The sequence below is a fragment of the Colossoma macropomum genome, unplaced genomic scaffold (assembly GCF_904425465.1).
Source record: "Colossoma macropomum unplaced genomic scaffold, Colossoma_macropomum, whole genome shotgun sequence".
In the NCBI taxonomy this organism is placed as follows: Eukaryota; Metazoa; Chordata; class Actinopteri; order Characiformes; family Serrasalmidae; genus Colossoma; species Colossoma macropomum.
The window spans coordinates 33488095-33511245 of NW_023494807.1; the positions used below are offsets into that span (position 1 = coordinate 33488095).

The following is a 23151-nucleotide window of genomic DNA, read 5'->3' on the forward strand; positions in this document are numbered from 1 at the left end:
AATAAAGTGGCCAGTTAGTGGAAGCACAAGGTGGGTGTTTCTAATAAAGTGTCCAGTGATTGGAAACAGGAGTGTATAGTAACAGTAATGGCTCTGCTGTAAGTGGTAGCCTTGTTTCTGACCCTGGTCCATCCTCAGGATAGAAGCTACAATTATGGCCTTGAGATTCTGTTCTTTAACAAATTCAAAAGGTTTTTCTGGTCCAGTGGATTGCCAGTGTGTTGGATAAACTTGAATTCCTGAATAATTTCCTGAACGTCAAGTTCAGAGCACTTCCTTTCGCTGTTATCTGTGTGCTGTGAACCTTTACTTTGCACAAAAACACAAAAGCAGTGTCAGTAATTGCTGCCTTGTGGATTTCACAGCGAAGTGAAGACTGTCCGTAATTGGTTTTCTGCTTCAAAACCAGCGAAGTTTCAATTCTGCAGTATGAGAGTCTGTCAGATATGAAGGAGCGACTGGGGACCTCATTGTCTTTCCTGTGTAAAACATGCACAGAACCATGTCAAAGAAACACCACAAAGTGGCAACAACCAGTCCACTCTCAAATGATCACCCCGCCAGCTCATGTGAGCATCTAACAAAGCCACACTGATATCATCAGACAAATAAAATTGATCAGATCCACAGATATTATGGTTCCATGAATTTTTCAGTATTAGTGGATATTCTGTTAATAAAGCACCAACAATGTGTGGGGATTGTTATTCGCTGTTGTCCAAACAAAATCTCCAAAATAGTAACTTTACAGGAGAAGGAAAAACATGTTTTACTTTTAATGTGAGTCAATGGAACCAGACTTTTTCACAAGTAATTCTGGGCCGTTTCTTTTGGTCCATTCATCATGAAATTCACACACAATGTAAAGGACAGCAGGCATTTTCAAATTATGTCAAAAACGACAAAAATGGGGATACAAGGTTTTGTTCCAACAGCAGCGAATTGTATTATGGCACACAAACATAACGGAAGTGGAATAGAACAGCTCCCCTTTAAATGTCTATTCTTAGTGTTAAATGTCTGCAGTTAAGCTAGAGCTGCTACAGCTCAGCACTGTTAGCTTAATGCTAACATAACATACAAACCCCTATTACCAGGCTAGCTGTGTTTTAGCACGTCTAACTGGTAAACAAAAGCTACTTTTTCTAAACGAGGGTTCTGCATGTAATCTCACACCTGCCTGGAACGCAAGACAAGTCACACATGTAGGCTTATGTTCTATACTACCACCCACCACCACCCCCTATCCCACCCCCTCTCCTGAGACAACCCACACAGTGGGTGTTCTTCAGCTCGTATATAGTTCTGCAAAGAACCATTTTGAAAAGGGATCTATATAGCCCCAAAGAGGGTTCTTCTATTGTTACAAGCTTGACATCATAACAGTAGAAGAACCCTTTTTGGTGCTATATAGAACCCTTTTGAAAATGGTGCAATATAGAACCATATACAACACATTCTCCATCAAGCCAAAGAACCATTTCATGCAGCTGGTTCTTTTAGTGCTCATGGTTCTATATAGACCCATTTTCTTTTAAGAACCCATGAAGAACCATCTTTTTTAAGAGTGTAGTTGTGGGTCAACATGGCAAAAATATTATGTTGCGATATTTTAATACATAATGATTCACTCTATATATATATATATAAAATATATATATATATATTTTTTTGATCAGAGGAAAAGAGCCAGTAGTGCTACATTTAAAAAAATACTATCAAAAACTGTGAACACAGTGATTTTTATTCAGTATTTGAGAATAAATCCAGCTCTTTTTTTATAGTGTTATAGTATACTGTGTTATGGCGAAATACCATCACGGCTGTGATTTGGTCGCCGTAGATCATCACAGCCGTGATGTTATTGGCGATCACACACTCCTCGAGTGTTCTATTGCTTTAATACAACAGTTAAATAAATACAGTAATAAATTAATAAACTGGGCCGTGAACGCGGCGTTTAATATGTTTTAATGTTCGCAGTTCCTTCACCAAATTATAGTTCCTTAACGAGCAGCTTGTTGCTACGTCAGAGTAACGAGCTCCGCCCACTCGCTGCACAGTCTGCCTCGCCTTTTGAAGTACAGACTGAGCCATAAAACTGCCGCAATATCAAGTTCAGCTCAGTTTTGTCAGTTTCTGCCAGATCAGTATTAATGTTGTTTTGTTCCAGCCAGTCTGTAAAGCATCTTACAGCCCGTTTAGTTTGGCGAATGGTGTTGGGTTCATTTCTGGCTGATTCCAGGTTGTTCAGCTGTTCTTCTGTCTCAGCTGCCGACTGAAAAGCTGCTCAGTGGTGATGACAGTTTGGGAATTTAGTGTCGTCTCATCTTCAGAGTCTGACCAAATCGGCTGTCGGTCAAATGTGATGTTAAGTGTCCATTTTCTGTTTGTGGCAAAGTAAGAAGTAAAAACGTTCAAATGTCTTTAGCGTCTCCTACAGCTGTCAGAGTCGGCGTCTCAGCGGAGTGATACAGTATTTGTGGGAAAAAAAAACATCTTATTATAAACATGTTATTTCTCCATAACATCACAAGCTTCTCAACCAATCAGCTCGCGTGGCCGGAACTAACTGTTGTATAATGTGACATAATTAATTACAATAACGGTATATATTGTCATATTGCCCCGCCCCACAAAATCAGCACCCAGAAAATGAGCTGTTCCTCACAGTAGAGTAAATGACATCATATGAAGGCTGATTAAGGTTGTTTTTACTCGTCTCAGCTGGAGGAAAGAGTGAAATGTGTCTCCTTTAATTCTTTTCGTTGTAATGAAAGTGTTGTGATGGTTGTGCTGCGTGTCAGCTGTGTATTAGTTGATGGTCCTGTATGTTCTGAACTTGACCCTGGCTGCTGGGAGGCTTTGTGGCTGGTGACTAATGGAGTGGAGGAGCTGAGTGAGAGATGTAGCTGCTGGAGAAAGCGCTGAATGAGGCTCTCTCTCTCTGAAAGCCCTCTTTATGCTGCCTCTTCAATAGATTCTGCTCTAATAGCCGCGCTAATGGGCTGTTTTCCAATACTGACCTGCTCCACTCTGGTCTCGGTTGCGGAGGTGGCCCACATGCTCATTTGTGTGTGTCGAAATGACCGGCGGTTAACAGCACACGCTCCCAAACCTGATCTGATCTGGTGATTCTCAGCTCCAGTCAAACTGTCAGCAAGAGCCTGTAGTTATTCAACACAGTCATAGAAATAAACAGGGGTTTCGTCTCCACGTCTTTCTTTATTAAAGAGCTTAAAAAAGACGGTTCTTCAAGGGTTCTTTAAAAAAGGAATGGTTCTATTCTGAAGTGAGTTTGCTTGATTAGATGGTTCTCTGCATGGTGAAATCGTTCTTCAGACTGATGGAGAATGTCTTGTATATGGTTCCGTAGTGGGTTCTAATGTTCTATGGTTACAAGCTTGACACTGTAACAATGGCAGAACCCTTTTTTGGTGCTATATGGAATGCTTTTCGAAAGGTTCTATACAGAATAATTTACAACACATTCTTCATCAGTCTGTATATAGAACCATTATCTTATATACTATATAGAACCCTTGAACAACCATTTCATTTTCATTTAATGCTTAAAGTGTTCTCTGCATGATGAAATGTCTCTTCAGATTGAGAATGTGTTTATGGTTCTACATAGAACCTTTTTAAAAATGGTTCTATATAGCATCAAAATGGGTTCTGCTATAGTTGTGATGTCAAACCTGTAACAGTAAAAGAACCCTTTTTGGTGCTATATAGAACATTTTACAATACATTCTCCATCAATCTGAAGAACAATTTCACCATACAAAGAACCATAGAACAGACTCAGTTTATATCACAATACCTACATTTAGTCAGTTATTCATTCAGCCTAATGAGAAACTGTAGAACAGACTCAGTTTATATCACAATACCTACATTTAGTCAGTTATTCATTCAGCCTAATGAGAAACTGTAGAACAGACTCAGTTTATATCACAATACCTACATTTAGAGTCGGTTATTCATTCAGCCTAATGAGAAACTGTAGAACAGACTCAGTTTATATCACAATACCTACATTTAGAGTCGGTTATTCATTCAGCCTAATGAGAAACTGTAGAACAGACTCAGTTTATATCACAATACCTACATTTAGAGTCGGTTATTCATTCAGCCTAATGAGAAACTGTAGAACAGACTCAGTTTATATCACAATACCTACATTTAGAGTCGGTTATTCATTCAGCCTAATGAGAAACTGTAGAACAGACTCAGTTTATATCACAATACCTACATTTAGAGTCGGTTATTCATTCAGCCTAATGAGAAACTGTAGAACAGACTCAGTTTATATCACAATACCTACATTTAGAGTCAGTTATTCATTCAGCCTAATGAGAAACTGTAGAACAGACTCAGTTTATATCACAATACCTACATTTAGAGTCGGTTATTCATTCAGCCTAATGAGAAACTGTAGAACAGACTCAGTTTATATCACAATACCTACATTTAGAGTCGGTTATTCATTCAGCCTAATGAGAAACTGTAGAACAGACTGTAAGATTTTGTCTTTAGTGGACTTTGTACTGTACTGACGCTGATATCTGTCTGTGTGTGCACCTTAGGGGTCCCCAGGTGAAAGAGGGCCTGCTGGACCAGGTGGGCCAATTGGATTAACTGGACGCAACGGACCTCAGGGACCCCCAGGACCTGCTGGAGAGAAAGGTGGACCGGTAAGAGTCGCTGTGTTTGTTTACATTGCAGGTTATGCCTACATGTTCTGGAAAACTGTGAGATTTATAGACAAGTTTTCCAGTCATAGGAAACACCTGGAAAATGAGAAAACTGATAAAATCTCCTGGATATATTAGTGACATCCTGGAAAGGTTCGACCACCAGGCCACTGAGATTACATATTTTACCATATTGTCATCAGTTTATCATTTTCTTTGGATGCTGACTGCAGATAATTTCAGTAACCTGCAGTTTCTTCAAACGTTTGTAAACACTTGGTAGCATTTAACTGTTAGCTTAGCTTACCCTGAATGCAGAGCGCTAATGAGCCAAGTGTAGTTTAGCTGTGATTAAGCTCCCCTGATTAACTAACCGCAGATGGACATTGGAAGCTAATGTTGGGCTAATACTGACGCCGGTTCTCTCTGTTGTGTGTCTGCAGGGTGAGAAAGGTCCTCCCGGTCCCGCCGGCCGTGACGGAATCCAGGGTCCAGTTGGCCTTCCAGGACCTGCGGGACCTCAAGGACCACCTGGAGAGGACGGTGATAAGGTACAGGCTCTATTTCACCAGTTCAGTCGGCCTGTTTCTCTCTGTCTCTCAGGTATTCAGTGTATTCAGTGGTTTCACTGCCAGAGTTTCTCCAGTTAAACACAGAGTTCTGCCTGTTATCACTCACAGTGAGCTGCACAGTGATGTTAGCATCGTCATGACAACCTCAGTGTATTTCATTTGTAAATATCTGTCGTATTTCAGGCACACATTGGTAAACATGTTTGTAAAATGAGTGTCATTAGGTTAAAGGTTAAAGTAGAGAAGCTGAGCTGTCTGACTCAGGTGTGCCCTACTTCCCTCTGAAATCTCTGAGGGGTCAAATGTAGACCGCCCCCCCCATCAGATCTCTATCTATCTATCTATCTATCTATCTATCTATCTATCTATCTATCTATCTATCTGTCTATCTATCTGTCTATCTATCTGTCTGTCTGTCTGTCTGTCTGTCTATCTTTGTATCTGTCTGTCTGTTTATCTGCCTATCTAACTATCCATCTATCTGTCTGTCTGTCTATCTCTCTATCTACCTGTCTGTCTGTTTGTCTGTTTAGCTATCTTTCTATCTGTCTTTCGGTCTGTCTGTTTATCTTTGTCTATGTATCTTTTTGTATGTCTATCTCTGTCTATCTGTCTTTTTTGTCTGTCTGTCTATCTCCCAACTATCTGTCTATCCGTCTGTCTGATTGCCTGTCTATATATCTTTCTTTCTATCTGTCTGTCTGTCTGTCTATTCATCTGTCTGTCTGCCTATCTATAAATCTACCTGTCTCTCTGTCTGTTTGCCAATCTTTCTGTCTATCTATCTGTCTATCTATTTATCTGTCTGTCTGTCTAATTATCTGTCTGTCTGTCTAATTATCTATCTAAACTCTCTCTGTGTCTCTCTCTCTCTCACTCTCTCTCTCTCTCTCTCTCTCTCTCTCTCCCTCTCTCCCTCCTCACTGTAACAGCGCTCTCGACTCCTCAGCTTTATCCATCATCCTAACCCGAGATGACGGAGAGTCATTATGGCGCAGCAGTGATGAATGTAAACACACAGTTGCTCGCGCGCGTTTGTAGAAGTAAACAAGTGCGCTTTGAGAGCCGGAGGCGAAAGAGCTGTGCAGCCTGTAATGTATTCACTAATAATTCATGTGTTATTATATTACTATTGCTGCGCTAAGTTTCAGCGCCGTTCTCATTCAGACGCACGTCACGTCCCACGCTGCATTAGGCCTGAACACGCTAACGGCTAAAGCGCTAACGGAGCCAAGTAATCAATTAATGACAAACACACCCCAGCGTCTCTATCTGATTAAGGTCTCGGGGGGATATTCACCACACTGGCAACTTCCAGAAACTTCTGACTGGGTTTAGGTGAGAAACTGGGTCGCAGTGCTTCGGGCTCAGGGCTGATGCTGCGTGTGTTTGTGTTTTTCAGGGAGAGGTTGGAGAACCGGGTCAGAAAGGAAGCAAAGGAGACAAAGGAGAACACGTGAGTGTCTGTCTGTACACGTTCTAACGGGTTTTATGAGGAACCTGGATTGAAAAGATCCTCAATTCCATTCATACATCATACAGTATATAGTTGGAGTGCTGATCCAGGATCAGATTCAGAGTGCACTCTTAAAAAGGATGGGTTCTTTAGTAAAGCAATGGTTCTATATAGAACCATGAACATTTACAGAACCATTTGCATGCTTTATTGGTTCTGTGCATGATGAAATCTTTCTTCAGATTGATGGAGAATGTGTTGTATATGGTTCTACATAGGACCTTTTTGAAAAGGGTTCTATATAGCACCAAAAAGCGTTCTTCTAGTTATGATGTCAAGCTTGGAACAACAGAAGAACGCTTTTTGGTGCTATGTAGAACCATATACAACACATTCCCAATCAATCTTAATAACCATTTAACCATGCAAAGAACCATTTTTAAGCATGCAAGTAGTTCTTTGAGTGTCCATGGTTCTATGAATCCTTTTTTTTTCACTAAAAAACCCTTGAAGAACCATCTTTTTAAAGATGGTTCTTAAAAAAGTAAAAAATAATAAATGCTGAATACTTACAGAGCACTTACATCATTGCTGTTAAGTTATTTAATATGTATTATTAATATTATAGAATAATATATATATATATATATATATATATATTAGATCATAATTACGCACTCTTATACTCTTTAGGATGGTTCTTCAAGAGTTCTTTTGTCAAAACAATGGTTCTATATAGAACCATGAACACTCAAAGAACCATTTGCATGCATAAAGTGTTCTTTGCATGGTGAAATGGTTCTTCAGATTGATGGAGAATGTGTTGTATGTGGTTCTAGATAGCACAAAAAGGGCTCTTCTGTACACTTGACATATTAAATCAAGAAAATGTTCTGAACATTTGAAGATACAGCCGATTTGAAGATATTTCACCATGCAAAGAACCATTTGAGCACGCAGTGGGTTCTTTGAGTGTTCCTGGTTTTATATACAATGATCAGGCATAACATTATGACCACCTCCTTGTTTCTACGCTCAGTGTCCATTTTTTCAACACTGCTGTGTCTGATCCACTCATACCAGCACAACACACACTAACACACCACCACCACGTCAGTGTTACTGCAGTGCTGAGAATGATCCTCCACCCAAATAGTCCCTGCTCTGTGAGGGTCCATGGGGGTCCTGACCACTGAAGAACAGGGTAAAAGGGGGCTAACAAAGTATCAGAGAAACAGATGGACTACAGTCTGTAACTGTAGAACTACAAAGTGCACCTATATAGTAAGTGGAGCTGATTAAATGGACAATGAGTGTAGAAACAAGGAGGTGGTCATAATGTTATGCCTGATCGATGTAGAACCATTGTTTTTACTAAAGAACCCTTGAAGAACCATCTTTTTCAAGTGTATGAGTGCTTATTGGTGATGATCTTACTGACATGAACATTTTCTAAATCAAAATTTTCACAACATTTAAAAGAAAAGTTTGAACAACATTTAAGACTCTTTTATTTCTTTTATATAGAAAAACAAAATTAAATTACAAATAACAGAAAATGTACGTCAGGTTCCAGTTACATTACAAATATTGAACACTGAGAACATTGCTGTTATTAAATTATTAAATATGTATTTTTAAAGGGGAGATCAGTGCACACGTGTGTGTTTTATACTGTGCCAGTTATGTTGACTTCAGGTGCATAAGTTGTACATTACTAATTATAAACTCTTAAATATCTAAAATAAGTTCATGTACAGGTAACAAATTTTGGTTTATATGAAACAATGTAGTTAGAAATGTCTTTCAGATAATGCAGAATACTGTATCTGCATAGGTTACCATCTCTAACTTTCCTTTGTTTGTACTCTTTCTGCCCTCAGGGTCCTCCTGGTCCAGGTGGTCTTCAGGGTCCAGTTGGAGCTCCAGGACCTGCTGTGAGTAAACACCCCTCACACACACACACACACGTTTGAGTGAATTGTGGGAACACTATGACTTTCATTCATTTCCTGGAGGTTTGGCCAAACCTTAAAACACGACTTCACCCTAAAATGCAATGATTTCCCCACAACGTAGTGTATAAACAAGTTTTGGTCCCCACAGCGTGGTATAAACCTGGTAGACAAACACCTCCAAACACACACACACCTCAGAATCTCTTTAATACATAGGGACACATGCATGTCTGAAGTTAGCTTCTCTAACAAGTTACTTTAGCTTTTACCCACCAATTAGCATGATGCTAACTGCATGACACTGTGTGGAGGTGTTCAGCGTCTCTACTAGACGTGATTATGAGGATTCAGACACTGTATGACTCACTGTTATCTATGAACGTAGATGCTGAAAAACACTGAAGAAGCAATTTTCTGACATCAAACCTTTCGGACACACATGTGGTCAGAGGGGGGATAGTATGAATGTGATTTTTCTGTGAAGTGTTCCTTTAAGCTGTACAGCTAAAGACTGAACAATCTGGCCTTCAAGCCTTCTGCTCTCTCTAATTAAAGTCTTCACTAATTTTCAGATAATTACATCTTTTCTTTGACTGGAGAAGCAGCAGTTCAGCTTTTACACTGAACAGGATCTTCGTCCTTTTCAAAGCCAGCCTTTTAACATAAAACACACTGACCTGAACCAACCTGTGGTACCGTAATACCTGCTAGCCCACACTAGCGTGCTCTAAACAGAGCTGGCCTGCATTTATACCTTCTAACCTGCGCAAATTGTAACCCCTGCTAAGTTGCACTTGTACTTTTTAACCTGTGCCACTACCTTGTAACACACACTGACCTGAACTAACCTGCTCTCTCTCTCTCTCTCACTCTCTCTCACTCTCTCTCTCCCCCCCCTCTCTCTCTCCCGCTCTCTTTCTCTCGCTCTCTCTCTTTCTCTCCCCCCCCTCTCTCTCTCCCCCTCTCTCTTCAGTCCATCCACAGATAAGATCCTCTGAAAGCCCTGCAGCTCTACTGTATTAATGTTCAGCATTCAGTTTGTTTAAATTTTAAATGAGGCCTCTCCCTCTCTCTTTCCCCCCTCCCTCCCTCTCCCTCTCTCCCCCCCCTCCCTCCCTCTCCCTCTCTCCCCCCCCCTCCCTCCCTCTCCCTCTCTCCCCCCCCTCTCTCTCTCTCTCTCTCTCTCTCTCTGTCTTTTCTCTCTCTCTCTCTCTCTCTCTCTCTGTTTTTTTCTCTCTCTCTCTCTCTCTCTCTCTTCCCCTCTCTCTCTCTCCCTCTCTCCCCCCCTCTCTCTCTCTCTCTCTCTCTCTCTCTCTCTCTCTCTCTCTCTCTCTCTGTCTTTTCTCTCTCTCTCTCTCTCTCTCTCTCTCTCTCTCTCTCTCTCTGTTTTTTCTCTCTCTCTCTCTCTCTTTCTTCCCCTCTCTCTCTCTCTCTCTTCCCCTCTCTCTCTCTCTCTCTTCCTCTCTCTCTCTTCCTCTCTCTCTTCCTCTCTCTCTCTTTCTCTCTCTCTCTCTCTCTATTCCTCTCTCTCTCTCTCTCTCTCTCTCTCTCTCTCTCTCTATTCCTCTCTCTCTTCCCCTCTCTCTCTCTCTCTCTTCCCCTCTCTCTCTCTCTCTCTTCCTCTCTCTCTCTTCCTCTCTCTCTTCCTCTCTCTCTCTTTCTCTCTCTCTCTCTCTCTATTCCTCTCTCTCTCTCTCTCTCTCTTTCTCTCTCTCTCTCTCTCTATTCCTCTCTCTCTCTCTCTCTCTTTCTCTCTCTCTCTCTCTCTCTCTCTCTCTCTTCCCCCCTCTCTCTCTCTCTCTCTCTCTCTCTCTCTCTCTCTCTCTCTCTCTCTCTCTCTCTCTCTCTCTCTCCCCGTGCTGTGTCAGTAATGCAGTCAGCAGTACTTGTGTTTTTTCCTCCTCTCCTCTGCTGAGCTTCCTGCTGAGGAACACTCCTCCACCTCCTCCACCGTTTCTTCACTTTCTGCTGAATCCTCCTTTCATCTTCCTCCTGAGACCCAGTTCACACATGATCCAGCACACACTCGTCTTTTAGAAAGTTTCCTCTGGATCTCCAGACTCACCGCAGAGTTACGGCTGGACAGTATAGCAATATGTATTATTGTGATTAATGATGTCAGAATACAGTCTGCGCTTCTGATCATATGGTGTTTATCGTCAGTGCTTGTAGACACTGACCAGCTGCATGATTCATTACACGAAGAGCAAAATGAGTCTGTTTAACTGGATTTAGTGACAAATACTGAATCACTGAGTTCACAGGTTCCTCTGTTTCGGCGTTTGTTTGTGTTTTAGGGCAGTGATGGAGAGTCGGGCCCCCGGGGTCAGCAGGGCATGTTCGGGCAGAAAGGGGATGAAGGACCGCGAGGGTTCCCCGGACTTCCGGGACCAATCGGGCTGCAGGTAATAAAACAGTGGATGAGCTTCAAATTGAGCAGCTGAAAAACTGAATAATAATGTAATCAGGACAAAGATAATTAATAGCAATGGATCACATTGTTTTGTGTAGTTGATGACAGTTATGATGACAATAGTAGATCAGTCACTTACATCCTCGGAAGACACGTCACGTCCTTCACGGAGTTTTGACCAAGTTCTCTTTGAATGGTCTTTAAATGCTGTTACACATTTCCACCAGAGGGGTCTCCAAATCCCCAAAATGTGCACAGTGCAGCTTCAACGCTGTATTACTTGAATTTGGATCAATGACATCTATAAAAAACAAATTGCACTTTAACAGATTTCTGCTGAATGTCCAGCACTACTGTCCTACTTTTTCATATTTAGATAATTTATCAGAGAAAAATCAATTTGTCAAATGATTAATAATCTGTTGAATGGAGAAGCAGGAAAAAACTGTAGCTCAGAGTGACTGTACTAAATCACTGTTTACTCTTAAATTACTGCTTGTTGTTGCTTTCTTTGTAATTGAATCTTACAAACATTGAGTTTTTGATTATGAAAATTGAAATTTATTATTGAAATTTTTGATTGTGGAAATTCTGAATTTTTATTTAAATTTTTAATCATGAAATTCAATTTTTGTTGACATTTTTATTTTTAAAATTGTGAAAATTTTATACAATTTTTTGATTGTGAAAATTTTGAAATTTTTGGTAGTGAAAATTGTGTTTTTTTTTTTATTGAAATTTTTGATTTAAATTTTTGATGAAATTTGTGAAATTTTTAACACTCTTTTGTAGTCTTAGAATATCTTTATAGCAGCAGAAGTTTGATATGTTTTTAGATCCTTATAAAGTATTTTCTTTCTTTTTTTGTAGGGATTACCAGGACCTCCGGGTGAGAAGGGAGAGACCGGTGACGTCGGTGCTATGGTTAGTTTCAAAACAGATTCAGTTTTTCCTGTAACTGAAGTGTTTTATATATATATATATATATATATATATATATATATATATATATATATATATGATTATTAATTGCATTAATCAATGTTTTTCTCCTTGTGCTGCTAACAGGGTCCGCCGGGCCCTCCTGGACCGAGAGGCCCTCAGGGGCCCAGCGGAGCTGATGTGAGTTGTTTTTCCTTTAAACTGAGTTTTTCCATATGAAACCGTGGAACGTGGTGCAGGAACAGCTCCACACGTGTTGATGCTGTGTTTATGTTCAGGGAGCTCCAGGCCCTCCTGGTGGTATCGGTGCGATGGGAGGAAACGGAGAAAAGGTGAGAGCGACAATATTGATCAGTAAAGCAGTGATAAGATTGAGATGAACAAAAGAAATCAACCCAAATCTCACAGACCCCTCAGATTAACTCTGCTATGGTCTGTCCAGGCCTTTCTGCTTCTGTAGGGTCTTCATTTCCCTTCAGAGGTCAATAAATAACACCAGTCTGTCTCTATATGTACAGATATAGACAAATAACTAGATTATTTGTTATTACATTATATAAATGTTCAGTTATACTGTACATAATTATCAGATGGGCAGTGCTGTTTGATTTATAAATATAAAATAGTCTAATAAAATCAATCAATTAATCACCTAGAATCTGTCTGCGATCTGTCTGTGTCTGTCGGTCTGTCTGTGTATCTGTCTGTCTGTCTGTGTATCTGTCTGTCTATCTATCTACCTATCTGTCTCTCTGTCTATTTATCCATCTTTCTGTCTATCTCTGTCTATCTATCTGTCTGTCTGTGTATCTATCTGTCTGTCTCTCTGTCTGTCTATTTATCCATCTTTCTGTCTGTCTGTGTGTCTGTCTATTTATCCATCTTTCTGTCTGTCTGTCTGTCTGTGTGTCTGTCTATTTATCCATCTTTCTGTCTGTCTGTCTGTGTATCTATCTATTTATCCATCTGTCTGTCTGTCTATTTATCCATTTTTCTGTCTGTCTGTCTGTCTGTCTGTCTGAGTGTGTATCTATTTATCCATCTTTCTGTCTGTCTGTCTGTCTGTCTGTCTGTCTGAGTGTGTATCTACTTATCCATCTTTCTGTCTGTCTGTCTGTCTGTCTGAGTGTGTATCTATTTATCCATCTTTCTGTCTGTCTATCTGTCCATCTATCTATCTATCCATCTTTCTGTCTGTCTATCTGTCCATCTATCTATCTATCCATCTTTCTGTCTGTCTATCTATCTTTGTGCAAACAAAACAGCATCACTCTGTTCATCTGCCTCTGTTGTTTATCGTGGATATTGGAGATGCTCTTAACATGCAGATTCTGTCGCCATGGCTACAATAAGCTAATGTGATGTTTTCCGCAGGGTGAGACGGGTGAAGCCGGCAACCCGGGACCTCCTGGAGAGCCTGGTCTAGGGGTGAGTGTGTATATGTGTGTGGGGGGGGTGTGTATGTGTGTGTATGTGTGTGTGTGTGTGTGTGGGGGGGTGTGTGTGTATGTGTATATGTGTGTGTGTGTGTATGTGTGTGTGTGTGTATGTGTGTGTGGGGGTGTGTATGTGTGTGTGTGTGTGTGGGGGTGTGTATGTGTGTATGTGTGTGTGTATGTGTGTGTGGGGGTGTGTATGTGTGTGTGTGTGTATGTGTGTGTGGGGGTGTGTATGTGTGTGCGTGTGTGTGGGGGTGTGTGTGTGTGTATGTGTATGTGTGTGTGTGTGTGGGGGTGTGTGTGTGTGTGTATGTGTGTGTGTATGTGTGTGTGTGTGTGGGGGTGTGTATGTGTGTGTGTGTGTGGGGGTGTGTGTGTGTGTGTGTGTATGTGTGTGTGTGTGTGTGTGTGGGGGTGTGTGTGTGTGTGTGTATGTGTGTGTGTGTGTATGTGTGTGTGTGGGGGTGTGTGTGTGTGTGTGTATGTGTGTGTGTGTGTATGTGTGTGTGTGGGGGTGTGTGTGTGGCTGCTTGTTCATGCTCCACAGGCTGTTCAGAAGATAAACCTTGACACACGTATAATTGAGCTTAGCCTGTTGACAGTCAGGGGACACAGCCGCTCTTAGCCCCGCCCACGCGGTGTTAATGACCCTTATGAGTTTATTAATTCAGACTTGTTGATGCATGAATTATGTAGGACATTATGTGTGTTTTCCTGGATCTCCTCTGTGCTACAGTAACTCCTGCACAGGTAAACATCTCTGACAGCTCAGAGTTATTATTGTCTTCTCTGTTTATCAGGTGAGGATTAAACACGCCGCCTGCCCGTCCGCCTGTTTACTGGGTGTCAGCTTCTTCATTATTTCTGATGCTTTGGTCACCTTAGTTTCTAAACCTCTTCATTAACACGTCTGAACTGCTCGCTCTGTACTGGACATCTCTGTGCTCTGATTAGCTGTAGTTGTACTACATAGTTGTATTGTTATGATTTTTGAACCGGTGCCTAAGAGACGGCATCTCCAAAAGGATAAAGAGATACTGTTGCAGTTTTAATGGAATAGTATCATGTTGTTTATCAACAGGTTTGTGTTCAGACTGCAGGCAAATCGGATTTATTTCTCAGATCAGACCTTTTGAGACGACTGTCCACTCTGTTTTTTCCAAGTGATCAGATCAGATTTGTGTGTCCAGACATCACCAGTCTGTTTGCATGGGTTGCCGTGGTAACAACATAGGCGTCAGCAACTACGTAGCTACGCGGATTTCAAGCGCAGATGCAGGAGAGATGGAGGTGCATCATTAGGGAAAGTCTTTGGGCTCAAAACATGGTTAAACGTGCACGTTAACACGTAAAATTGAGTTGTGATAACATGAAAAAAAAACACATTTACACATTGTTTAAGGTTTCCACCAAAAATCGGAAGGTTGCCTCAAATCCGGACGGACATGCATGTTCATAATAGGAATTACTTCACACATTAGAACCAACAGTGAAACTAAAGCGCTATGTGTGAAGCCCTTCATTTCATTTGGATTATTTATGATATAGTGAGCTGAGCGCTGAGCTATGGCTATGCTGAGCCGAGCTCATCAGACAGGAAATGACACAAGAGTAACATCCCCTTTAAGGAGGTGCCAGTAAACTTAAGTGAACCAGGAGGAATCAGAGGAATCGACTGCTCAAACAGTTCTATTATTAAGCCAATCTCAGTATCTGTTAACAACGTGATTTTCAAACAAAAAAGCTGCTCTTTTGTTAGACATGCACTGTAAACCGTTCAGCAATACAGTGCTTATATTTATGCTTAGAAAAATTCTACCAGAAGACATTCTACATTTTTCAGAATATTTTCAAATAAATTAAAAACTAGACTTTTTTCAATTATTTAGTCTGCTGCTTCTGTATGTTAAGCAATAGTGCCACACCAGTAGGTGGCGGTAAAGCATGATTCACAAAGGTTTCCCAACAGCAACAAAATCCAAATACTAAAAATGTGCGCTATTTTAAATATTTTGTGTGTTAACACAACGAGTATTTGTGTTAACACGAAGTTGTTATACGTGTTAACTTAGAGATTCTGACATGTTTTGTGCCCAAAAGCCTGACGTACCTCATCTCCCCTCCAAACCCTTCAGAACTCTCTTCATCCTGAATCTCTGGAGCTCTTCTTGAATCCCAGCACTTCATCACTCTGGATTTGACATTGTCGCTGTTTGTCGTGTTGTGAGTGACACAAAACACACTTTGAAATCTGATCTGAGTGTCCAGAGCGTCCAGACTGAGACACATCTGTAAACATCCGACTGGAATCGCATTTCAAACCACCTCCAAATGTGGTTTAGATCCGATTTGCAAAAATCAGATTTCATTTGTTTTTTTTGGTGTCCAGACTATCAAAACTCAAGGAATAAGGGGGACAGATAGTGAGTGCTACATAAATAAACTTTGACTTGACTTAGTGTAAAAAATTAATAACAGAAACGTAGCATGGCTTTGATATGAAAGCGACAACGATCAGTACAGTTTTACAGGAGAGTTTATGGTGGTTGGTATAGTGTAGTGGGTAACATGTCTGCCTTCTATGCTGTAGACTGGGGTTCAATCCCCCTCCTGGGTAAACACCCTACACTACACCGATAGGAGTCCTTGGGCAAGACTCCCAACACTACCTTCACCCACCTGTGTAAAAATCATCAAGTCGCTCTGGATTAGAGCCTCTGCCAAATACCGTAATTGTAATGGTGTAACTTGGGGCGCTTTAACACTAGAGCTTTTCTCTGGACCCTGGACTGCCCGCTCTTCGAGTTCGGTACATTTGGTCAAGTATGGAAGCTGTTTTCAAGTCTTGGAGCGGAATACAGAACTGATCTCTCATCCTCCTGAAATCGGTGGTCTGGGTTTCGCTTTCAGAGATCTCTGGTGTGGTCCGCTGACCGTGTGGAGGCTATCCGCTCCCGGCACCGTGTGACCGCTTCGCCTTATCGGGTCGATTCCCTTCCTTCTCATACGAGAACGGCCCCTTGTTTGCTGGAGCTCCTGTAGGGTAAAATACCGTGTATCCAAAAAGAGCTGCTCCTCGCCGCTTGAGTGTTTGTATTCAAGCACAGTAACAAAGCAGCAAACAGATGAAGCTGTGCTGACCATTTCACAAACCTGTGCGCAGGAAAGTGACATATGGAATTCTGGAATCGATTCACGGTTTGGATTGGATTATTGTGTGAAAGCAAAGCAGAGATAATGAGCCCCTCCCCCAAACGAGCCCAGAATTGGTCCTGGGTGCGGACTCAAGTGTTCGGGTTGAGTGTGAAACCCCCCCTTCCAGAGACCAGAGAAATATTTAGGTTGAAAGTTACTGTAAAAAAACTGTAAATTGATTTTTCGACTCTGTTTTATCGCTGCACTTTTTCACCACTGCAAAATTGAAATGTAATGCAGCCTTAAAACGATCCCCTAAGCATTTATACTGTATTTAAGACGTTTCACGCAGGTGGCCACAGATAACGATGAAGCGAGCTAAAGCCAGCGTGTGCCTTAAGATTCCCTTTCACTCCTGATGGGCACTCAGGGAGAAGTTCAGAGGTTCATGTCTGCTGGGTGTTTTTAGGGTCCTAAAGGTGAAATTGGAGAGAAGGGAGAGACGGGACCACCTGGAGCTGCCGGACCCGCCGGAGCCCGAGGACCGCCCGGAGACGACGGTCCGAAAGGAAACCCAGTGAGTCTATTGTCAACTTTCCTCTTAAGCACTTTAAAGCATTTAGACGGTCCAGATTAAATGGTACATTCACAGCTGCAGATTCAACAGATCTGTCTCTGCTTTTCCCACTAGGGACCCATTGGCTTCCCTGGAGATCCGGGTCCACCTGGCGAACCTGGTGTTGCTGTAAGTTCAATAAGGAGATGTTTATACAGCTGTTTGCCATGGATAAATTTGTTATTGTGACTCAAATATAACCAATGAAAGGAGAATATATGAACAGCTATGCATAACTTCATTATTGGAAACGTAGCCCTATTCCAGCTGGGTTAGTTTTATGAGAGTAGGAATGTAATTCGTGATTCTGTTTCCCTAAATTACTCCAGAAAAACATCACTGTGCAGATGTTTACGGCAACATTAGGGCACCTACACAGTAGACAGCACTCACAGGCGTCTGTTAGCTGACGTAACAGAACTGGCGGTTAGTGTCTCCTCTGGGCGCGTTCAGCTGTCAGTGACGTTGCGTGAGCAGCAGTTCGAAAAGATGCGGTGGAGCTTCACAGGTCTCGGAGGAAGCCTGTGTTGGCCTTCACCCTCCTAGCGCTGGTAGTATCCTGTGACTGGGGGAGGCCTAACTAGCGGGTGGAATTGGAAACGACTAAATTGGGGAGAAAATTGGGTAAAAAATAAAAAACAACAAAAAACTTGAAATTTTGAGTTCACTGAACTTGTAGCAATAAATTAACAGAATAATAAATTGTTTTTTACGTAACGCTCTCCAGAATGGTAACTTTACAGGAGAAGGAAAAAACAGGCTTTACTTTTAATGTCAGTCAACGGAACCAGAATTTTTTCCAAGTTCTTTTGGGTCGTTTCTTTTGGACCATTCATCATGAAATTTACATGCAATATAAAGGACAACAGGCATTTTCAGATTATGTCAAAAACTAAAAATGGATTTTTATATCACTGAGATGATTTCAATATAACTACACTTAAAGATGGCTCTTCCAGCGTTCTTTAACGAAGAAAATGGTTCTGCTTAGAACCATGAACACTTAAAGAACTCTTTGCATGATTTAAGGGTTCTTTGCATCATAAAAGTGTTCTTCAGGCTGATGGAGAATGTGCTGTAGATGCTTCTGTATAGAACCTTTTTGAAAAGGGTTCTATATAGCACCCAAGAGGGTTCTTCTATTGTTATGGTCTCAACCCTCGTTCATGCACATTCTCCATCAATCTGAAGAACTCTTTAATCATGCAAAGGGTTCTCTGCATCATGAAATGGTTCTTCAGATTGATGGAGAATGTGTTGCATATGGTTCTATATAGAATTTTTTTGAAAAGGGTTCTAAGTAGCACCCAAAAAGGGTTATTCTATTCTTACAAGCTTGACACCATTACAATAGAAGAACCCTTTTGGGCGCTGCATTTCTATAGCACACTCTGAAGAACCCTTTCATGGTGCATAGAACTTTAATCATGCAAAGGGTTCTTTGAGTGTTCATGGTTCTATATAGAACCACTTTCTTTAATAAAGAAGTGTGTAGTATCACTGAGGGAGCTCTGAGTTCAGCCAATCATAGAAGGTAATTATTACTTACCAGACTGTAAAACCTACAGATTCACACTGGATTAAAATCACAGATCCCGTCGGTAACCACTCAGATTACTGCAGCTCCCCAGATTAAACTGATCCAGCTCCAACAGGGCTTATGAATATATGTTTTATGGGTCAGACTATCCCTGCGATGGACTGGTGACCTGTCCAGGGTGTATCCTGCCTTCCGCCCAATGACAGCTGGGATAGGCTCCAGCACCCCACCGCGACCCAGAAGGATAAGCGGTTTAGATGATGGGTGGATGGATGGATGGATGGATCGGACCATGTGTGTGAATGTATGAGTTTTGTGATCGAGACAAAGTTGTGTTAAAGTATTTAAACACTTCCTCTCTTTCAGGGACTCGACGGCCTTACTGGGGATAAAGGAGATGACGGAGAAGCTGGTCAGCCTGTAAGTCAGTGTTTATTCCTGTGGTGCCCATTCGGGTGAGAGTAGAAAGGTGTGCACCATGTATTCGAATGAGGTTCAGGTCTCAGGTGTGCCATACGCCACCCATGACTGAAGGAAACGACTGGTCTCATTCTCATTCTTACAGACAGACTGTAATTTGTCTCCTTTTTATGACCCATGCAGTTGTTCATTGTTCTAGAATTGCTGACCACTCCCATCATAAACTCAGAAAAGTGTGTAATAGAGTCATTTACGATAATAGGGTAATATACGATAATAACGTGTGCGTGTAGTCATGCTCCTCGGCCTTACTTAGGAGAAGTTTAGGTTTTGGAAACAGGCAGCAAAGCAACAAAGCACTTCACTGTGGCTAAATGACATAAACTGTTTAAGCATAAGCATTTTCCTCTAAGCTTGTGACGTGTTTAGCCACAGAGCTGAAACAATGCGTGCAAAAAACATAAATAAACTGAGGTTTTTTCTCCTGGAAAGTGCTTATAGTTTAATAGAAGAGTGAACTAATCCACTGGCATCTGTGTACAGTCAGAACAGACAAGCATGAATAAATCTCCAGCTCTAGTTAAGGATCCCTCATTGATGAAACGGGATGGGGCTTCATTACTGAATGCACAAATGTAATCCATATTCATTCTGCGTGTACTGCAGGGTCCTCCTGGTCCATCTGGTGAAGCCGGCCCACCGGGACCCCCTGGGAAGAGAGTAAGTGCCCTAAAGCTAACGAGTCCGCCGTTTGTTCTGTGGCTTTAATTTTGTTTGTGACAACTGTTTCTGTTGGCGCTGGCGCGGCACGTCTGCTGGGACCCGTTCCTCTAAATGAGTTTTGTGGTGCTCTGTTGTCCGTAAACACTAAAAGTGTGTTTCATGAGCAAAAGTTTAGATTTTTTACTATGTGTTCCAAATTTATTGGCTGTAAATCTTCCGAAAGGAAAACAATGGAGCCCAAAAACTGCCCCAAAGCTCCAAATGGACCCAAAGCAGGAAAAGGCCTCACTGTGGATTGTGAATTAAGCTTCGCTTTCAAATCAAAACTCTAAAAACTGCTCACTAGGGGCAGCACAAGCCAAAATCAGAGCCTCCTCCTAACTCAGTCAGCAGTCAGTTTTTTTTTTTTTATTTTGGTCAACGTAAGGCAGCAGTTTTTTAAAAATAATGGGACAGTGGTAGATTACACAGTCACAAAAGCCTAGTGTAGGCCTGCCAACAGTAAACTTAGAGATTAGTAGAACTCTTTAACATTATATGTCCTCATATTGAAGAACCATTCGATGCCTGAACTCTATTTGCCACCAGAGGGCAGACTTAACTTAACTATCATTCTAAAGACTACTGCACACTGTCTAAAGGCTACTGCAGCCATCTAAAGACTACCACACACAGACTAAAGGCTACTGCAGCCATCTAAAGGCTACTGCACACCGTCTAAAGGCTACTGCAGCCATCTAAAGGCTACCACACACCGTCTAAAGGCTACTGCAGCCATCTAAAGGCTACCACACACAGACTAAAGGCTACTGCAGCCATCTAAAGGCTACTGCACACTGTCTAAAGGCTACTGCAGCCATCTAAAGACTACCACTGCCGCTGTCTAAAGGCTACTGCAGCTGTCCTAATGTTGCCACACATCGTCTAAAGGCTACACACGCCATCTAAAGGCTACTGCAGCTGTCCTAATGCTACCACACTGTCTAAAGCCTACTGCACACCGTCTAAAGGCTGCTGCAGCTGTCTAAAGGCTACTGCAGCTGTCCTAATGCTACCACACACTGTCTAAAGGCTACTGCAGCTGTCCTAATGCTACCACACACTGTCTAAAGGCTACTGCACACCATCTAAAGGCTGCTGCAGCTGTCTAAAGGCTACTGCAGCTCTCCTAATGCTACCTCACACTATCTAAAGGCTACTGCAGCTGTCCTAATGCTACCACACACTGTCTAAAGGCCACTGCAGCTGTCCTAATGCTACCACACACGGTCTAAAGGCTACTGCAGCTGTCCTAATGCTACCTCACACTGTCTAAAGACTACTGCAGCTGTCCTAATGCTACCTCACACTGTCTAAAGACTACTGCAGCTGTCCTAATGCTACCACACACTGTCTAAAGGCCACTGCAGCTGTCCTAATGCTACCTCAGACTGTCTAAAGGCTACTGCAGCTGTCCTAATGCTACCACACACTGTCTAAAGACTACTGCAGCTGTCCTAATGCTACCACACACTGTCTAAAGACTACTGCAGCTGTCCTAATGCTACCACACACTGTCTAAAGACTACTGCAGCTGTTTTAATGCTACCTCAGACTGTCTAAAGGCTACTGCAGCTGTTTTAATGCTACCACATAGCATCTAAAGGCCACCGTACACCATCTAAAGACTACTATAATTGTCTACATGCTTCCGCACACCATCTAAAAACTACCACACACCGTCTAAAGGCCCACCCTTAGGGTACATGTATGTGTTAGATCCTACGCACTACCATTGTCTTTGCCCTCAACCAAGTTTTATTCGCCCTTTTCATTATTTTTTTGAAAGTAACAGGCAACAAAGATATAAGAGTCAATTGATTACTCAGAGGTAGAGTAGTTAAACCCATCCTCCAGTAAAAGTGTTGTTATGAAGCAACGACTGCAGTAAAAGTACCTTTCCAAGAACAGCTAGAGTAAAATTACAGACGGAGCAGCTCAGGACGCTACTCAAGTGCTGAGTACCTTACAGAACTGCAGTGGAACCTCTCAGGACATCTATCAGCATAAGAGCTGTGAGACTGAAATTGGTTTCTTATTCACATTTTCAGTTCCACCTTAAATGGTGCAACTATTACATTCAAATGAGAAGCTGACGGATAAGAATACAGGAACTGAACTCTGTTTTCTCTTTTTAAAAAAAGTGCTAAAGCTCTAAAGTGAGAGTGATAAACAGTAAAGCGGAACAGAAGCTGAAACACAGCAGAATCAAATTAAACCCCAAAAACTAATTAGGAGCTCAGTGTTAATGACTAAAATGGAACTGAGGAAATAGCAGATCACTGAAAATGATCAGGAAAGTATAAATACATCAAACCGCTTACCACCCTCCTCTGCTCAGACCGCTGGGTTTTCCAGATCCGCTCCTGCTGCAGGAGAAGACCGACATTTAGAGCCGTCCTAATAGAATATTGACCGCGGATCAGCTGAGTGACAGCAGTGTGGGAGCGGAATGATATCAGGAGGAAATGAAGTTGTCGTTTTACGTCCTCGAGGCCCAGAATAGATTATTACCTCACAGGAACACAGCGTTTATGACCCGTCCCATTTCAGCGCCGTAACACTTTACTGTTCATATAAAAGCTCTTTATCTGCCGCCGTCAAATGGAAGGCTGGAGCAGCGAGCCAGGAACGAAACTTTAAACGTTTCTTTTAGTTTCTTTAAGTAAAATCCATAAACTTTGAGATTGGCTTAATGTTTACAGATAAAGTAACTAAAATGTAAATTCATTTAACTGTTTATTATTTATTGTTATTTTAATGTACAGGACTGTAAAAAATCTTACAAATAACAAATAAATACAAACAACATTACAACAATAAGTGATGATTTAATGTGCGTCTGTGTGTTTGTTTGAATATTTGCAAGCCTCTCATCGAGGAAGTCCAGTGTTAATTGTAGTCATTGTCCAACACTTGGTTTTGCTAATCAGTACATACTGAACGTAAATCAGGAGCTGCTGACGGGATTCAACAGATCCATGTGATGTCTGGAGTGCAGAGTTTGTTCTGCAGACCTTTTCAGTATGTTTTTAAAAACAAAGTTTTTGTTACTTTTCAATGCATTAATGTTAGATTGCATCTATTTTATATGATATGGTGAATTTAGAAGCAAAAACAAAGATTTTACACACGAGTTTGATTAGGGTAGGACTTTTTCACAGTGCTGTATGTTAATGTAGAGAGATTTTATTCACT

General features: G+C 41.5%; 1 protein-coding gene across 1 annotated transcript in view; it reads left to right on the forward strand.

Moving 5' to 3' along the window:
• The window catches only part of col11a1b (collagen, type XI, alpha 1b), a 178180-nt gene that overhangs the window by 137962 nt on the left and 17067 nt on the right, over positions 1-23151 (forward strand). Inside the window, exons 42-54 of the mRNA XM_036555885.1 lie at positions 4593-4700; positions 5144-5251; positions 6675-6728; positions 8612-8665; positions 10984-11091; positions 11970-12023; positions 12168-12221; positions 12320-12373; positions 13416-13469; positions 17085-17192; positions 17307-17360; positions 19138-19191; positions 19858-19911. Of these exons, the coding sequence (XP_036411778.1) occupies positions 4593-4700; positions 5144-5251; positions 6675-6728; positions 8612-8665; positions 10984-11091; positions 11970-12023; positions 12168-12221; positions 12320-12373; positions 13416-13469; positions 17085-17192; positions 17307-17360; positions 19138-19191; positions 19858-19911 (918 nt within the window). The remainder of the gene's footprint in view (positions 1-4592; positions 4701-5143; positions 5252-6674; positions 6729-8611; positions 8666-10983; positions 11092-11969; positions 12024-12167; positions 12222-12319; positions 12374-13415; positions 13470-17084; positions 17193-17306; positions 17361-19137; positions 19192-19857; positions 19912-23151) is intronic.